This window comes from Drosophila erecta, unplaced genomic scaffold (assembly GCF_003286155.1).
Source record: "Drosophila erecta strain 14021-0224.00,06,07 unplaced genomic scaffold, DereRS2 tig00000000-arrow-pilon, whole genome shotgun sequence".
Taxonomy (NCBI): Eukaryota; Metazoa; Arthropoda; class Insecta; order Diptera; family Drosophilidae; genus Drosophila; species Drosophila erecta.
In genome coordinates this window covers 5,037,670-5,054,008 of record NW_020825194.1, presented here as the reverse complement: position 1 = coordinate 5,054,008, position 16,339 = coordinate 5,037,670, and the positions used below count along the sequence as shown (strand labels likewise).

Genomic DNA, 16,339 nt, shown 5'->3' with positions numbered 1-16,339 from the left:
ATACTCACCTCTCGGACACGTTCAGTCAGCATTTTGCCCCGCAATCCGCCCACTTCCAGCTTCTCCAGCTGCTGGAACTGCACCGCTGCCTCGAAGACCTGACGCAGCTCCACCAGTTGGCAGGAGAAGCCATCGAGTGTTTGGCCAAACACATCCTCGTGGCAGAAGCGCCACAGCTGCTGCTGGTCATCTGGCGATGGAGATGAAGCCACCGCAGCTGCTCCTTCTGGAAGAGCGGGCAGAAGGACCTGGCTGCCGGCGTAGCGCTCCTTGTAGTCCAGCATTCGTTGTCTGCAGAAGTTTAGTTGAACACATTTACTTTTAAATATTTATAGTACAAGCTGTAATGAAATTGTAATGAGTCCCTAAATGGAACATTCAATTTGTAATTGAGTTTTGGCAGTTTGCTAATGAAGAATGGATTGAATATCTCTCAGATAAAAGTTTAAACAAGACTTGGATATTAATTAAATAACTGTGGAAATATGGCAACAGTATGCAAAGAATATATATTTAAGAAGGCGTGTAAAGTGAAATAATCTTACTTGAAAAGTTCCAGAACCTCGGCGGTTCGATTGATTTTTAGTAGTCCCTCATCGGCATCACCCTGGAAAAGAAGCTGCAGCTCGAGATCCTCGGCAGCGCGATGCACCAGCATGTTGCAGATGCAGCGCAGCAGGACACTCATCCGTTGGGTGCTTCGATAGTATCTGGCATTGCTCCACACCAGGTGCACTATGTGGACGAGTGGCGCCACCAAATCGTGGCCATTGCTGAACTGAACCGAATTAAATGCGGCAGTCTGGCGGAGCAGGGGCTGCAGCCAAAGGGACACATCCTGTGCCTCCAGCCAGGCTGCCACTAGTTTCCGGAAAGCTGCCGCATATGGCTGATAGTAAACCGACTCGATGCGCTCCAAAATCTGGGCCAGAGTCTTGTGCGTGGACTCTCGCAGCTGCTCGTAGATATTCTGCAGGTTTAGCTTCCGGTTCGTCCAGAATCCAATCTCCTGGGCGGGCAGGGACACCAGTGTTATGTGCTTTGGCTGATGGCCGGATGACTGGGTGGCCGAGCCCAGTGGTTGACACTCGGAGCGCTCCAAGACAATGTCGTGCATTTGTGTAGTCCAATTTATGAACATCTCCTCCAGAAGGTTGCGGAATTTGGGATCCAGAGCCGGTCTTAAATGGCTGTAAATACCAAGACTTCATGAAACATCTCAAAAGCTGCCCATTAAATAAAATGTTTGTGTTAGATGTCCGCCCTTTAAATTGAAGTAGTTTAAATTGAAACTTGGCGATGCCATACTTTTTGTACAATGATTTAAAGTTCCTTAATTGGTTTTATTTGCAATGTTATTAAAAGAAACTTTGGTTCATGGGGAAAAGTTGTATAATGAGCGGAAACATTTATTGACCTAATTCGGAAAAATTTGCACTTGACTTCCCCTTTTTATGTTGCCATTTGTTTTTAGCATTTTTCCGTTCTTAGTTTTCAACAGCAAACTGATACCAATCAAAATGGCTGATGGTTTATTTTGACTTTTGCCGTTGGTTGGCTTTCAATTTTGTCTTTATTGAATTGAATCGGACATTGTGATTTGCTGAAGCAAAATTCTCTTGAAGCATTTTAAAGGCTCTTGACGTGTGTATCGATGGCAATTTTGGCTAAATTCTGGACAATTTTCTTAACAATGCTGATGGCCAGCAGACGATTGCTGTTTCTTTTAATAGTTGTAATTTAATTAAAAGCATTTGCACGATGGCAAAATAATCGAAGTACACCACCAGCTCTGTTTGGCCAAGGGGTAAACAACTTGAATTTCCCCCGGAATTGCTACCTAAATAAATTTCGAGCAATTCATGCGAAAAGTTATGCCAATGAAAATCAATTTGGTATCATGAATAAGCCTTTCTCTCTCTGGCCACATAAACAATACCAAATAGCTGCTGGGGCGACATCTTCCACTCCGAGGAGCTGGATGCCAGGGCGGAACTGTAAGACAATGGCCATCCTCCGATGGCTGGAACTTACCCTTGACTCACGTGGGCAAACACTTCCTCGACGATTGTTGGCGAAACTAATAACGATAAAATTGTGCGATTGTTGGTTTTGCCCTTAATCTGTTGGGATAACAATAAAGTATATACAGACAGCATGTATACGTATCGCCCGTAGACACATGAAAAGTTTTGCCAATTAAGCGAAATACTTCCAAGACAATGGCCGGAGTCGCTTCAAATGGGATCGGTGGGCAAGCCTCCTCCGCCCACTCGAGTCCTCCGCCCCACTGCACTCAATTAGATTAATTTGATGAGATACCGCAGCTGCCAGCTGCACTCGGGGAAAAATCGACCTTTTAATAAATTGTAAGCACAAAATCATAAACGCGTTGCCCAAATGCTCACTTAGAACTCAATGTGGTAAAGGGAAAACCAAGATAGACAAAAAAATATAAAAGGGAAAGGTCGACTTTTTCCTGAGTGTGCCGCAAGGATGACCCACCTCGGTCAGGGTGTTCCGCACCTCCTTGATGCGCGCCTGCAGATCCTTGCGCACGATGGCGGGCCACTGACTTTGAGCCTGTTCCAGGAGCGGTTGCAGAACGTCGTCGAACAGCAGCGACATGGTCTCGATTTTGCTGTGCACCGGGAAGTCGCCGTAGAGAACGCTCTCCGCAAAATTGGCTGCCGTCAAGGGTCCGTCGGAAGTATTACGGCGCACAAAGTAAGCGCACTTGCCACGTGGCACGCCGTCCAGAGTCGTAAAGCTGGAGGAAGCGGGCGGCAGCGGGATGAGCAGGGCGCCGGGCGTGGCAGATACCACGGCGGACACGGCGGCCGTAACTGTGGCCATGGCCTCATCTTCGGGTGGCGACATGGCGGCTGTGTTGGTGCCACGCGCACTCTGCACCGAGTACGGCAGGTACAGGTCACTGAGGCAGCTTCTGGGCACCAGATCTCCGCCCGGACTGATGGTCATCACCAGGACGCGGCTGTGGCCATGCTGCCACTCCACAACAATGCGCTGCACATAAAGTTGATTCACTTTCATTTATATTCTTATATAATTTGGGACAACAAATTATATAGCGACTAGAAAGCATTGCTTTTTCCTGGATTTCAGCAACAGTCGCAACTCACCCGCAGATCATCGGTGGCCATCATTTTGGTCCACTTATCCGGCTTGAGGCGCATTGTGGTCGTTGTGTAGGCGGCCACCCGCTCCAACCTGGCATCGCTGTAGTCGCGCTGGACGCGCTGGCGAGCACCGCTGCTCCCGGTGGGCAGGCCCTCCTCATCGCTGCTGGCCATTCCCGCCGCATCGGACATTGGTCAGTGGAAAATCGGGCTAAACGTGTGCCGGCGGCTGCGATGCGGCAAATCAAACAACTCGGCGCGGCAACTGGCGTTAAAATGATGATGGGCCCGCGTTGTGTGACCTCTAATGCCGGGTGGCCAGTGGGCGGCGGGCGGTGGGCGGTGGACGTGGCGCCAACCACGCCCCACATATCGATCAAACTTCAAATTCGCATTAACGGGGCAAAAACACTTTAAAGTGTGTGCTCGCGCAGCTATTTCAAATGCGGAATGCAAGAGGGTAAAGTTCAGCCCGCCACATTCAGAACGCCCATTCCACCTGGCCAACTTTAATTGCACACGAAGTGAGCGAAATGCAATTTCCGTTTTTCTGAAAGTTCTCGGCCCAGAACTCATAGGGCTGCTCATAAGTCAACATCAGATGGTTTTTGGTAAGACCGCGCTGCATGCAAATGATGTGCGGGGCTGCTCATTTTCGGCGTCCAACACGGCGTATGCTTAATGGGCGCAGCTGATCGAATGTCCTGGCACTTGTCCCCTTGGCAGTTTAAGTGCCAAGTCATCAGCAGCGCCAAGCAGCAGCAGTCAGTGCATCACAAATAGTACAATTTATGGCTGCACATCCTGGTTATCCTTTCCGCTCCTCCCACCTCGTGAGTCAAGCGCTGTGAGTGAGTGACTGGCATATGTCAAGTAACAGCAGCAAGTAGTTGGTGTTGCAGCTGCGATTGCAACAAAGGCCAGCCAGCATAGTTAAAACGCTCTGCAATTACCGCAAGTACACATGTGCAACCCTTTAGCCATATATTTAGTGAGTACTCGACCCAAGTGATGCCCTGGCGCAGTTTAAGGTACGAGTGTTCTGTACTTCTGGCCCAGAGTTTAGCTTAACTTGGAAGTGGCGCTCTGTACTTTTGTTCGCCATAAGTAGCTTATGTTGCATTGACAACTAAAGTGAAGCAAAGCGGGTTGCTTTCCACCAATCCCCCGTCATTTTTCTGCTTCCCATGTAGCAAAGCAACCCGAACTTTGTTTAAAACCTGCTGACTGCTGCGTATTATGATGATGATGAGGATGTTGATGATGGGAATGATGGGGATGATGGCACGGTGATGTCGGCCATTCTGGACCGCTGTGTAACTTTGATGTGAACTCCACTTTTAAATATCAGCGTCACATCAAAAACAAGTGCTTGGCAACCCGCAGCTCTGCTCCCATTTCTGGGCGGGATTGGTCCCTGGCACTCTGGCACCCTCGGGACAAATGCATTGCCCCCATTTTCGGAGGCAACCGCAACTGTGGAGCTGAGCTCCCTGTTCGGTCGGGCGGTGGATTTTGGATTTGGATTTGGATCGGGGGCGTCGGTTCTGGTTCTGTTGTTAATGAATTTGCTCAAGCTGTTTGCGCACAGCTTAAAATTCACTCTTGCCCCAGGCTGGTAGCTAGGAAACTGAACCACACAATAAGAAATAAAGCGAGTCATTGCACTGAATTATGATTTATTAAATATGCGAAACACAATTAGTTAACTTGGTAAGCCTCTTGTTGTTTCTATACATTTTTGACAAATGTCTGTAAATTGTTAAATTAATTCAATTCCAGATCTGGTATTTATATTTATTTTCTGTGCATCAGTCCCATCTGCACTCGTTTGATCCATAAACTTGTTAATATAAAAACATATTTGAATAAGCATTTCAGCAATAAAAGAGATTATTTTACATAGATTATTTTACACAGCAGACAGCAGGGGACTCGGGCCAGGTCTTCATCGGATGGCCCTCGAGTCCCAAGCTGCTCCATTTGGCTGTCTTCGGCCTGCTCATCGGCCATAATGTCCTGGCCAAAGTGGGTCCTTGCTGTCTGCGGAGCAAAGACGTGCATAAATAGTGCGACAGTCCAAGTCAAACATTGAAAGCAAACGGAGGAAATATGCGATGGTGGTCAGATTGAAAGGCGAGAGGCGTCGGGCGGAAGCCGCAAGAAAAATAAACTTCGAATTGATTTTAAAAGGAATGCCTCGATGGCCCCGGCACACTTCAAATTAAGTAAATCGCACAAAAGCCGAGCTGTGGATGGCGGACGGAGTGGTCAGATGGACCGATGGACGGAGGGACGGATGGACGAATGGACGGAGGGACAGTGGCCGGCACTGAGTCGTGGAAAATGAAACTGTAAAATGCTTTTACTACATTTTCCCGCCGAGTGGCTGTTGGGTTCTCGTACTCGTACTTTTTGAATTTATGCCAAGCCTCGATCCGAACAAGTTGGCTTGTACTTTATGAGCGAGCCCTTGCCTCCCGATACCCGATGCCCGCTGCCCGCTGCCCGATTCCCGACTTTTCCGACTTTTTCCGGGCTGCAGCTGCTGATGAGTTTCATTATGTGCGAACAAATCATCACATGCCACTGGGCTGGGACGGAAAAATCTGGGGGAGCTCAGAGGCTGGGCGGCAGACTGCACGGCGTCGTCCTCGTTTAAAAGCAATTTCGTGCATTTGTTAAGGACACGCGATTCGATGTGTGCGAGGAGTGGCGGTGTGGGGAAAGTCAACACTATTTCATTACGGACAAAGACCATTTCCATTTGGGCATATTTATGGGAGTGCGGGCATGCAGCGGTGGCTCTTAAAAAAAGAAATGCGTTAGGAAAATGGACGAGGCACTCAATGAAAAGCCGGCCCAGCAACAAATCGATCAGCGCACAAAAAGATAAATACAAAGCGGAGCGTTTGACAGGGCAAACAATGTCAGTTCTAAGCCATCCGCCACTGGCCAAACTTGAAACAAACAAAATTGGTGAAACAAAACTAAAGGGAAAACTATGTGCGAGGGATTCGACCACTCAATACCCATTACACTGCCTGCAGTCCAGCCTAAACTATGCGTTAGTATTTGGTATTCGATGGCGCTGTTCACTTTCGACAGCAGACTTTTGGATTGTTTGTTTTTGGTAGCAAATCAACGCTTTGCATTATATACACCCAGTTCCAATAATTTGAAGTAAGAAATCCTGGAAAAATCGCCAGCTAGCCAGAAAGGAAAGGCAAATGAAGCCAAAGCGACAACTCCTGCCCAGCTGTTAGCGGCATTGTGTGCAGTCTAACGACAACATTCAATAAACAATTCACAATTGATTGACAAACGGACGGGCGGTCCAGTGTTATTCGGATTCACTGCTGACGACTGCCGATTGACGACTGACCAGACGGACTGGCTTCTGTGCTGTCCATTGGACACTGGGAAAACGGCCATGAATGAGCAACCACGACAAGTCAGCGGAAGGATGTGAGTTGGAGTGGATGAGGAAATTGAAAGCGAATGCTGACAACAACAAAGTTGGGCCCAAACAAAAAAAAACAAAAAGACAAAAAACAGGCAGAGCTAAAATAGAGCAGAACAGGCGACTGAATCGGTATCCACCGTCCGAAAAACAGGCAAATATAACGAGAATCCGCCTGCTGGACAAAAACAATGAAAGCAAATTTCTATGCGGACATCCGGCGGCGATTAGACGCGGACACTGAGCAGTGAACAGTGAACAGTGAAAAGTGAACAACGACGCTAAGCACTGGCCAATGGTAATCGATTGTGGTTAGTTGGCAGTTTTCGGTTCTGTTTAGCAGCCAGAATATTCACACTTCCCATGGGGGATTCTCGCAAAAATCTGACTTTGACGTAGGCCAGAACTACCACGAATTATATGCCGGCTTTGCGAAGCCCTCCCTCTTTCACTTTGCTCACGTCGCAGTTGGTTACTTCCGGTCTTGTTGCCGCCTCCTCAACCTTGCTATTCAAATAAGACCGGGAAATGAATTGGGCAAAGTCGACCACTTTATACATCAGCTAACTTAAGAGACTTCGTACGCTGCAAGGCAAGTCCCACGTTGGGCGCCACAAACGGTGAAACCTAGGAACAGATTTGATGTTAGTCTCCTGGGTTGCAATTAACAAATGTTTGAGCCTAGAGTTCATTCTCATTGAATTCGGACTTACCTGTGGAGATATTTTTTATAAACTGTTCCTTGTGACCCAGAAAATATTCTGATGCAATGGCCTTGTGAATATGAATTAGCCGATCTTCGGGCCGCCTTGGCTCGTTTGGTGGGCCCTAATTAAAATCCCTGCCCGGCTAATTGCGCGCGTGACTCTTGCAGCTCATTAGCTCGACTCACGTAGTGCCGTGTTGGGCATAGTTTGGCAATTGCTGGCCAAAAGTTTGCAGTGCAACAACAACAGCGGCGAAATAAAGATAAGGATAGCGATGGAGGTCAGCGCAGCGTTATGTAAGGCTGAAGTTTTGCAAATCCTTTTGGCAATTAGATACTTGTAGCCGGGAACAGGACGGATAAAGGACGGGGTGACGGAAAGAGAAACGCCCACAAATATTGCACAAGTATCAAGTATCGTCGCTGGCCGCCGTGGCATTTCGCAGTGCAAATATCCCATTACTCGGATGAAACTTTTAATTAAAAAGTTGCCAATGACAAACGGGTCGGGGTTGCCGGGTCGGTCTTCCCTCCGGCGACCCTGCTGAGAAATGCGCCGTAGTCTCACCAGTAATATTCGGTTCGGTTCAGTTCAGTTCGGTTCGGTTCGGTTCGGTTTGGAAAATGTGATATGGTATATGGGGAGTATGCCACGGGTTCCGGATGAGCTGACTCAGTCTGGCACGCACGTAATTGAGACAAACTTTGAGACAGTATAACATTCGAGTGGCTCCTGGGGCAAGGAGCCATGCGGGAGGCGGCAGTGTCCGGATGCCAATGAGAAAATTACGACATTTAAACCCGTAGGTTAAGTGCACGTGAAATATTAAGTTTAGCTGCTTGAGAGCACACTAAATCTTATTGTAGGTCATTTGTCGGCTGGCGCATTCCCGTGGCATCCAATTGGGGACCTAATTATTGCTGGTTTGGAGTGGCTTTGGAAAAGGGTTTTTAACCTGGGGCGTTACTAGCTGATGGTCATAAATTTTCTGCAGACGTGCCCTCTTCGAGGATTCATTATCACGGAGGCTGCAGTAAATACAAACTCAGTCAATCTTTTTCAGTCAATTTTTTTCAATTATAGGCTTTTTTGGGAAAACCACCATAATTGAACTCTCGTTCCCCCGATTATGCCAGCAATATTGCAGGACATCATGTGAGAAGTGAAATGCCGCATTGGAATGCCGGATGAGCTGGTCCTAGCTCCGAAAAGTAAAGCAGGAATGGTTGAATGGTTCATATCAGGAGACCGGGAACTGCACTATCCGATCCTGTCCAGCAATTCCGAACGCATCGCTTGAAAATGCAGTCGAGTGTGCCACGCTGTGGAAATTGAACATCGAAGGCCGGATTTTTGCAGTCGCAGCCTGAGGGGGGAAAAAGTGTGGCAAGGGGTAAGGGTATAAGTGCGGCTAATTATACTGCCAACGGCAGCGGGGCAGCTGTAAGGCTGTGTGGCGGCGGTAAATGTTGCGATTTTGCCAAATAATCAGAAAAGGCTCTCAACATTTTACGTAAAGCGAAAATGTACGGGAAATGTACAGGACGTGGGCACATTGGGGGGGCGTGGCACACGGCCAGTGCCTGGCGGGCCGTGAAACGCCAGCGGGAGCGGAAGTTCAGTGGTCGCCGTGTTGTTGCTTTGTTACGTTATCTAATTACAAAGGAATTGTGCGGCAACGTCACACAGTTGCCGGTCCACCGATCCCGCAACTATCCTTCCAGCACTGGGGCATCCATCCACCATCCCATCCTATCCCAGTCCATGCCATCCAAAACTGGGCTACGGCAAAATATTATTTCTGTTCAAATGCACAACATGGGTGCATGGGCTGCGGGCATCCGATTGATATATGCAGATGCGTGCTCGCAGTCCGAGTATCTCGGTCCGCCCGTGAATCCAAACTCCACTGCAGCACTGCCCGCAGTTAGTTACTTTCCCACCCACGCACACACGCACACACGCGCACACACACACAGTGACACACGCACACGGGGGAGCACCCACACACACGCACACCCTAAATACACTTGTGTCTAATAAGTTTTATCCGAACGGTCAACGAGGCGTGCACCCACACAAACACAAGGACAAGCCACAGTTTTGGCACACTGCAAAAAAAGCTAAGGTAAAACTATTTTCATTAGATTAATAGCACTACTCTGATTTCAGTTTCTTACAGATAACTAGAGCTTAGCAACGCACAATGAGAAGAACAACTTTTACACTTGAACTGGTTTGTTTCTCCTGTGCGCGATTTCTCTCAGTGCATCACAATGGGTGTCAAGCGATGGGAAATGGTCGATGGGTGGCCCATAAACAAATGAAGGGTCGTGCTTCGGGGAACCCAGCTGCGTATGCGGCATATTTGAGCGGGCATGGCGAAAAATTGTCAAACTGCCGGCCGCGGCCCCAAAGTCAGTTAGGTTGGCAATCTGCTTAGCCGCTGCAAACCACCCACCGCCCACTTAGCGACCCACCACCCCCTGTTCAAGCCACCCAGCGCCGCAATCCACTTGCATTTAAATTGTGAAAATATTTGGACGCTGTCGTCCGGCCGTTAAATGAAAATTGAAGCTAGGTCGCCCTTTTGACCGTTTGCCGTGCCACCTCTACGCAAAAATTCTTTAAACAAACGGGGTCAGCACGGATTTTATTTGGGGTTGGTAAATTTAAGGGACGCTAATTGCGTGCTTGTCAACACTCGAAATAAAAATAATATTTGCAACAATTAAAAGAGCGCCGACGCCAACAGCAGTTTGAGCGATTCAAAGCCACAGGACCAAAAAAACGAAAAAGGACTCCAAAAAGGACTCCCCGGCAATCCGACTCTGCCCCATGATGCATAATTTTTCAAAATATTTTAATTATACATTATAAAAGGGACAACCTGCTCAACATCTCGAAAAGGGAGCATCAGCCAATTATGCAAACTGTAAAAGCGGGAATTCTAAATAAGGGAAAAGCTATGGGCACTGCTGCTCTACCTTTTATTACATTTATAACATTTTATTTAGGCAGTTTATAAGGATTTATCGTAGCATTGTTTAATTTTAATTGAAAAACTCATAATATTAAACTGATTACGGCTAACAATTGATTTTTTCAAAGACCCGAAATGCATGAGGATATGACTAAATACGTCACTAAAATATTATAATGTAAAAAGTGGTTATTAAACTATGCCTTCTTGGGTTTATTTATGCAAAGATCACTTGAAGAATTTTGACAAACGAGATAGATTTTTGTTGGACGCATTGGATTTTAGGACAATCTACTAGTCCCCGGTCACCTTTACAAGTACTACTTCACTGGACTGGGCCGCTTGGGCAGGTTCCGTTTGAGGAGCTGCCAGTTGATGCTGGTCGGTGGAGCGGTGGACCTCTGCTTGGCCAGCTTCTTGTGACTAGATCCCTTCGAGAGCTTGGAGCGGGCGGAGCTTAGGCCGCGGTACTGACTGACACTGCGAACCACTTTGTTCGCGGCCAACTTGCTAGCCATCTTGTTTCGGAATTTGCGCTTCAATATCATTTTGCCATGGCTGATTTGGCTCTTGGGACTCCCGCTCTTCGGCTTGACTGGACTCTTTTTGGACAACTTGAGGGATGACTTCTGCGATTTGCCCGACTTCGTGGACTTGGAGGACTTCAGTGACTTGGAAGATTTGCGCGATTTAAGTGTCTTCAATGACTTCTGGCTCTTGACGCCCTTCTCCTTGGTCTTGGATTTGAGGGATTTTAGGCTCTTGGACTTGAGGCTTTTGGCCGACTTTTGCTGGGCGACAATGGCACCACCCTTGGAGCGCAGATCGACCTTTTCCGAAGCCGGGCCCACGGCGTACTTGGGCATCATGGCCGGCTTGGATTGCAGAGCACGATCCGCCTGGACAATTGCATCGAAGTTGCCGAAGACCTGGCGAATATTGCGATTGACATACTCCAAATACTTCAGCGACGAGTTGCACAAGCTGCACTTGGCGTTATTGTCATTATCCTTGTTGTTGCGAATCAGGCTCTCCAGGTAGAGGAAGTTCTTGGCCATGTTCTCGCAGTAGCGACACTTGGTGGTCTTTTCCATTTGGTTGGGCGTGTGATCGTAGAGACCGGGCTTTGGCTGCAGATTTAGAACCGAATTGTTTGGCACTACGTAGTCTCCGGAGGTTGGTCGCTTTCTTTGAAGACCCATCATTTTACGTAATACCGAAATTTTGTTAAATTTTTTTAGGAAGCGAATGTTTCTGTTGGTTGGACGGAAGTAAAATGCCGATGAACGTCTGATTTGGATATCAAAAGGAGGTGATTTAAATTTCACAGCCTACCTGAGGCGTATTTTTTGTTTTTAAGAGGAACAACGTGGGTTCCTCTTCTGTCGTCAGCCCAAAAGCAAGCTTTATCCTAAAAAGCCAAGCGGAGTGACATGGAAATCAGGGCCACCTGACTTGGTGCCTCAATTAATCTCAATTTCTTATCCATCAAAGGTCTGGCCAATTTGTCGGCAAATCGGTAACCTTGCCCTGCTCAATTATCGATCAAATAAATTGCAGTGAATATTTAAAGACTTGTTCCAAATTAAATTAAACGCTGCCTGGCGAATTACCCTTGAACATACACTCGCTGGCTAGGAAATAAAGGACTCGTTTAATTTCTATTTCCTTGGGCACAATTAGCGATAATCAGCTGGCAATGGCAGCCAGCATTTTGTCGCTGGTCCTTCGCTTTTCCCATTCGCATACCCAGCACAACTCCCCACCCATTTCGCTTTGTGTATTTGGGTCAGCTCGTTGCGATGTGCGCAATAATTTATTTCATTTCTAGATGTAATCGGCACATTTTAGTTTGTCGTGCCGTTTGTTTTGTCCAGACTAACACATTTTTAAATGTCCTCTGACCTTGGGCTGTGATTGCGGGATATTATGTAAGCTAATTAATGGGAAAATAAGTGTGAACGTGAAATCAAATAAATTATTTTTTATAAACGACTAAACAATAAAGTTGCACCGCTTATTCTATTGTCTTTCAATTAAATGATTGATCTTGCATTCTTGACCATCGTATTTGCAATTCAATTCTCGTTGCACGTATTTATTTCAGAATTTTTCATGGGGCAACATCCGTCAGTGGCCCGCCATTCAATTGTTGTGTTGCACACATCCCATCAATACGATGCCACCCACTCCGCCAGACAATTCCCTGCGACACATAACTTCCAATTGAAAATATCTTGGGAAGTCGGACACACAAGTGCAAATGCCAATAAAACAGAGACGAGAACTTGGCAGTGGAGCTGGGTAGGGGAAGCTAAGACACATAAACTAGTACATTCACCCGTTGCTTGTGGGCTATAAAGTTGATTGTTCATAAATGTACGGGGCGTATACGTAATGTCAGCTAGTGCACTACAGCACAGCAATGTGCATCGAATCTGGCGAGGATGGAGTGAACTACGGTTGGGGTAGAGCCGTAGTCATAAAGTGGCAGGGTAATGAATTTATTAAAAGTTCATTTTGTTTAGCTAGCAAAACGTTTGTCTTGGGCCCGACTTGGCATGTTGGCCAAGTTTACGTAAATGGCCCACTGCATGCGACTCGAAAATGCTGAGTGTTAATGTTAATGGATTTGTGCCAAGTTCTCGCCGTACATTGTTGGCTCACTGATTTATTCGTGGTCAAAAGCGGGACACTGTTTTTTCTGTTTGCGTTTGACTTTGTACGCTGGCACACTTCTACATTTTTTCTATTTTCTGCTTTTGACCCACAAAGGTTGCCCGGCATGTCCTTTCCCGCTCTAACGACTTCCTGAGACGTTGCACACATACAGCCGTACGTACTTTATCCAATTTGCATGCCGCAGTCGACGTCGAAGTTAACTTGGCTAAAAGAGGACCGAAGTGTAGCTGGCCACGCCTTGTTTATTTTTCGTGCCTTACGTGTTTATCGCCTGCAAATGGCGATTCTGACCGAAAAGTGAAAGCAGTCGCGCCTCTGGCTTTCCCAGCTTTCTCTGGCTTTGCCTTGAGTGGGTGTGGTGGGTGGTTTGGCTGTGCACGGAGTTCAACCTGCTCGGCATTTCAATATCAACAGAGGCATGCATAATTTCTTCGGCCGAGCCTATGTAAATTTGCTCGGAAGTGTTCTGCTTCGAAAATGTGGTGGTGTTGCTGCTGTTCCACATTTTCCACCGCGTCGGCATCGAAAAGCGGGTCAACTTCATTTTTCGTGCTGACCCACAACCGCAACAACAACAACAACAATCAGGCGTTTGATGTGCGAAAGCCACAAACACAAATTAGCACAACAGCAGCAACATCGGCGGCAACGGCGACAACAACCATAATTTCTTTTGCAACAGTGCGATTTTTACTGGGATTTGGACATACCCACACACACATACACACTCACACACACACACACACACACAGGCACACTTGCATTCGATTCGCGTTTTTGGGTTTTACTGCCTTTGGTTGGGTTTTTATTGTTATTACTTAACGTCGACGCTGCCGACGAGTTCGTTTGGTTTTCAACAGCGCCTTGGCATAAAGTCCAAAGTGCAAATGCTTTGCGGTCAGTTTGGATTTGAAGTTGGCCAGCAACGCGACGCGCAGCTCCTGCGGAAAGTACAAAAAGCAGATCCTTTCGGGAAACACCTTTGTTTGCCCATATGTGCTGCGGTTTTCCCTGAGTTTTTGGCTGCTCTCTGCGGTGGTCACCTTGCGCCCATTCGCTTGCCACTCGCCGGCCCACAAGGAATCGCTCAGCGAAAGAGGATGCGTTTATCCTGGCAACACAATGGCTGAAAGGAAAAGCAATTACCAGTGAACAAAGCCGAACTGGGTTTTCAGCCGCAGCCCCAAACGAGATTTTTAAAGACACTAAACCGTTCCCAAGGGTAAGCAACATTTGGGGGTATCTTTAGTTTACGAATTTATTAAGTACTTTACCTTTGAAACTGATATGTTCGCATACAATTCTTAGACTTAAATAATGTAATATTCGGTAGCTCGTTTATTCTGTTTTCTTTCTCAAAGTTATAACACTCACAGCCCATATGTATGAGCAGGTTGAATGAAAGGGTTATTCTTAGAAAGTTATTTTGAAATAAGTATGGTGCTTTGCATCTAAAATTTTCATAAAGTTTCATTTAATTCGCAGAAGTTTTTCGAGCGCCATCCATGTATTTAAATTGCCATATTATTTTTGCTTAAATAATCCAGTAGCTAAATAAAAAATCTTCGAAGCCTCTTTATGAATTTGGTGCTGATGAATTTTATGACTTCAAAAAGTATAACACAACACAAATATTTTGTATATATAGAGGCAAATATTTATTGTGCTCGTTGCAATATTTCATAAAAGTTTGTATACTTTTTTGTGAAGTTGGCCTGCAGCGTAGAATAAAAACCAGGCAAAAAACGTGAACAACTTTAACTTTTATAGGAAAATAGAAGGGGGCTCTGGCGGAAATTAAAGCGCTGCCAAGATGTTTAATATCACCACCTGGCTGGGGGAGAGATCTAAAATAATTTTATTTGCCACACATTACGGCAGACATGCAGGACACCATCCGCCATTCTCGTCCTGCGAGTTAAACAAAACTTTTAACGCATAGCCAGGACTCGCAGCGCATTTTAGCTAAAAGCATTTCAATGCTGTTAACTATTTTTGATGGCGTTACGCACTATAAACCCGCCCGAAAGAAGGCAAAAAGGATGGGCAGCCAGTGTATCCCGAAAAAGCGAGTGGAATGGGAACTCCATGAAATGGAAATCTCAACGGAATTGAAACACTTAATTTGCTCGCAATTTGCCACCCACATCACTTGAATGCGATGCATATGTACTTATGTACTACGTGCACCTGCCAGGGAATGAGACAAAGCCGCTTAGCGATGCATGGACGCCCTTCATGCGGTCTGGATGGGAATGGAGATGGGAATGGGTATGGGTATGTGGATGCAGTGGTGGATAGGTGGCCTGTGGCCTGGCTGGGTGGTGATGTTGCGTTAATGAAATAAAAATTAAGCTGTGATGCCAGCCAGGACGAATTAATTGTGTGTCGCCAAAGGGAAACGAATGAGCTGCAGTTCGACTCAGTTCCATCCAGGATGCTCTGAGTTGGCCAGCGGCAATGAAAAGGTGTCGGCAATTAAGTGAATTCAGCACTTGCTATTGACTGGGGAATGCTCGCTGCGCTTCTAAGGGAATGTTGGAGAACGGGAGTGAAGTGGTCGGTTGAGGTTCAATCAGGATGTGTGCATACAATGGATAATTAATCTTTAAGCTGCCGGCACTGGCAATCCTCCTTTGTATTAATTAAGGCAGGGCACTTATCGATTTTAATTAGGGGCAATGGAAAATGATCCCATTGAGTTGCAAGTTTGCGGGTACCAATTTATACCAGTTAAATGGACGTATTACCAACTTACTAATATGCAAGTGTACACAAAAATTAAAATAATAGGACATTTCACAGATTCTGGCTGATTTTATATACGCTTGTCTATGCTTTTGGCACTTAACTTCCTTTTTTTTGCTGGCGTCTATATTAATGGGGCATGTGTTGCTGCGGCTGGGGCAACAATGTATCCGTTGGAGTTTGCCAACACCATGCCAATAGGATTAGCACAACAAAGTAGCGGGCTGCGAGTATGAGCTTGAGTATGCATGTGGCAAGTGCGTGCCTGAGTGCACCTGTCAGGGCTTTTAAGTCATCCACCCAGTCATAGCTGGCTGTGTTCGTGAGCCCAGCAACTGACAACTTGACAGGACCGGCAGAGGAACCAGGTCTTGGAGCCCAGTCCCAAGTCCATGGCTCGCATTCACCAGTCTGAGCAGAGCCAGCAGTAGTTGGCCCGTTCAGCAGTTTGGATCGCCAGAGCAAACAAACGAATGGAGCCTTCTCACTGGGTCGTGCATGCGGGTGGCTTATGCTCATGTTCTGCTCCTGGTCCTCCATGCAAATGGAGCAGCACCAGTGGCACCGGCAAGGACATCATCAACAAGTACACAATGTGCGACCACGTGTGCGAGTG

At 46.7% G+C, this 16,339-nt stretch overlaps 2 protein-coding genes across 2 annotated transcripts in view; both read right to left on the bottom strand.

Annotated features, from left to right (window-relative positions):
- LOC6554637 (dynein heavy chain 17, axonemal) overlaps positions 1-3,393 on the bottom strand; it is a 32,561-nt gene extending 29,168 nt beyond the window's left edge. The window contains exons 1-5 of the mRNA XM_026981643.1: positions 3,144-3,393; positions 2,506-3,027; positions 2,035-2,123; positions 546-1,190; positions 9-291 (exon numbers count right to left, since the gene is read on the bottom strand). Coding sequence (XP_026837444.1) covers positions 9-291; positions 546-1,190; positions 2,035-2,123; positions 2,506-3,027; positions 3,144-3,332 — 1,728 coding nt within the window. The 5' untranslated portion in view covers positions 3,333-3,393. The remainder of the gene's footprint in view (positions 1-8; positions 292-545; positions 1,191-2,034; positions 2,124-2,505; positions 3,028-3,143) is intronic.
- A 6,910-nt stretch (positions 3,394-10,303) lies between these two features.
- Positions 10,304-11,641, bottom strand: LOC6554636. Its single transcript, XM_001981515.3, has one exon. It carries the CDS (start codon positions 11,496-11,498, stop codon positions 10,614-10,616), a length of 885 nt encoding a protein of 294 aa, XP_001981551.1. The 5' UTR covers positions 11,499-11,641; the 3' UTR covers positions 10,304-10,613.
- Positions 11,642-16,339: the final 4,698 nt, after the last annotated feature.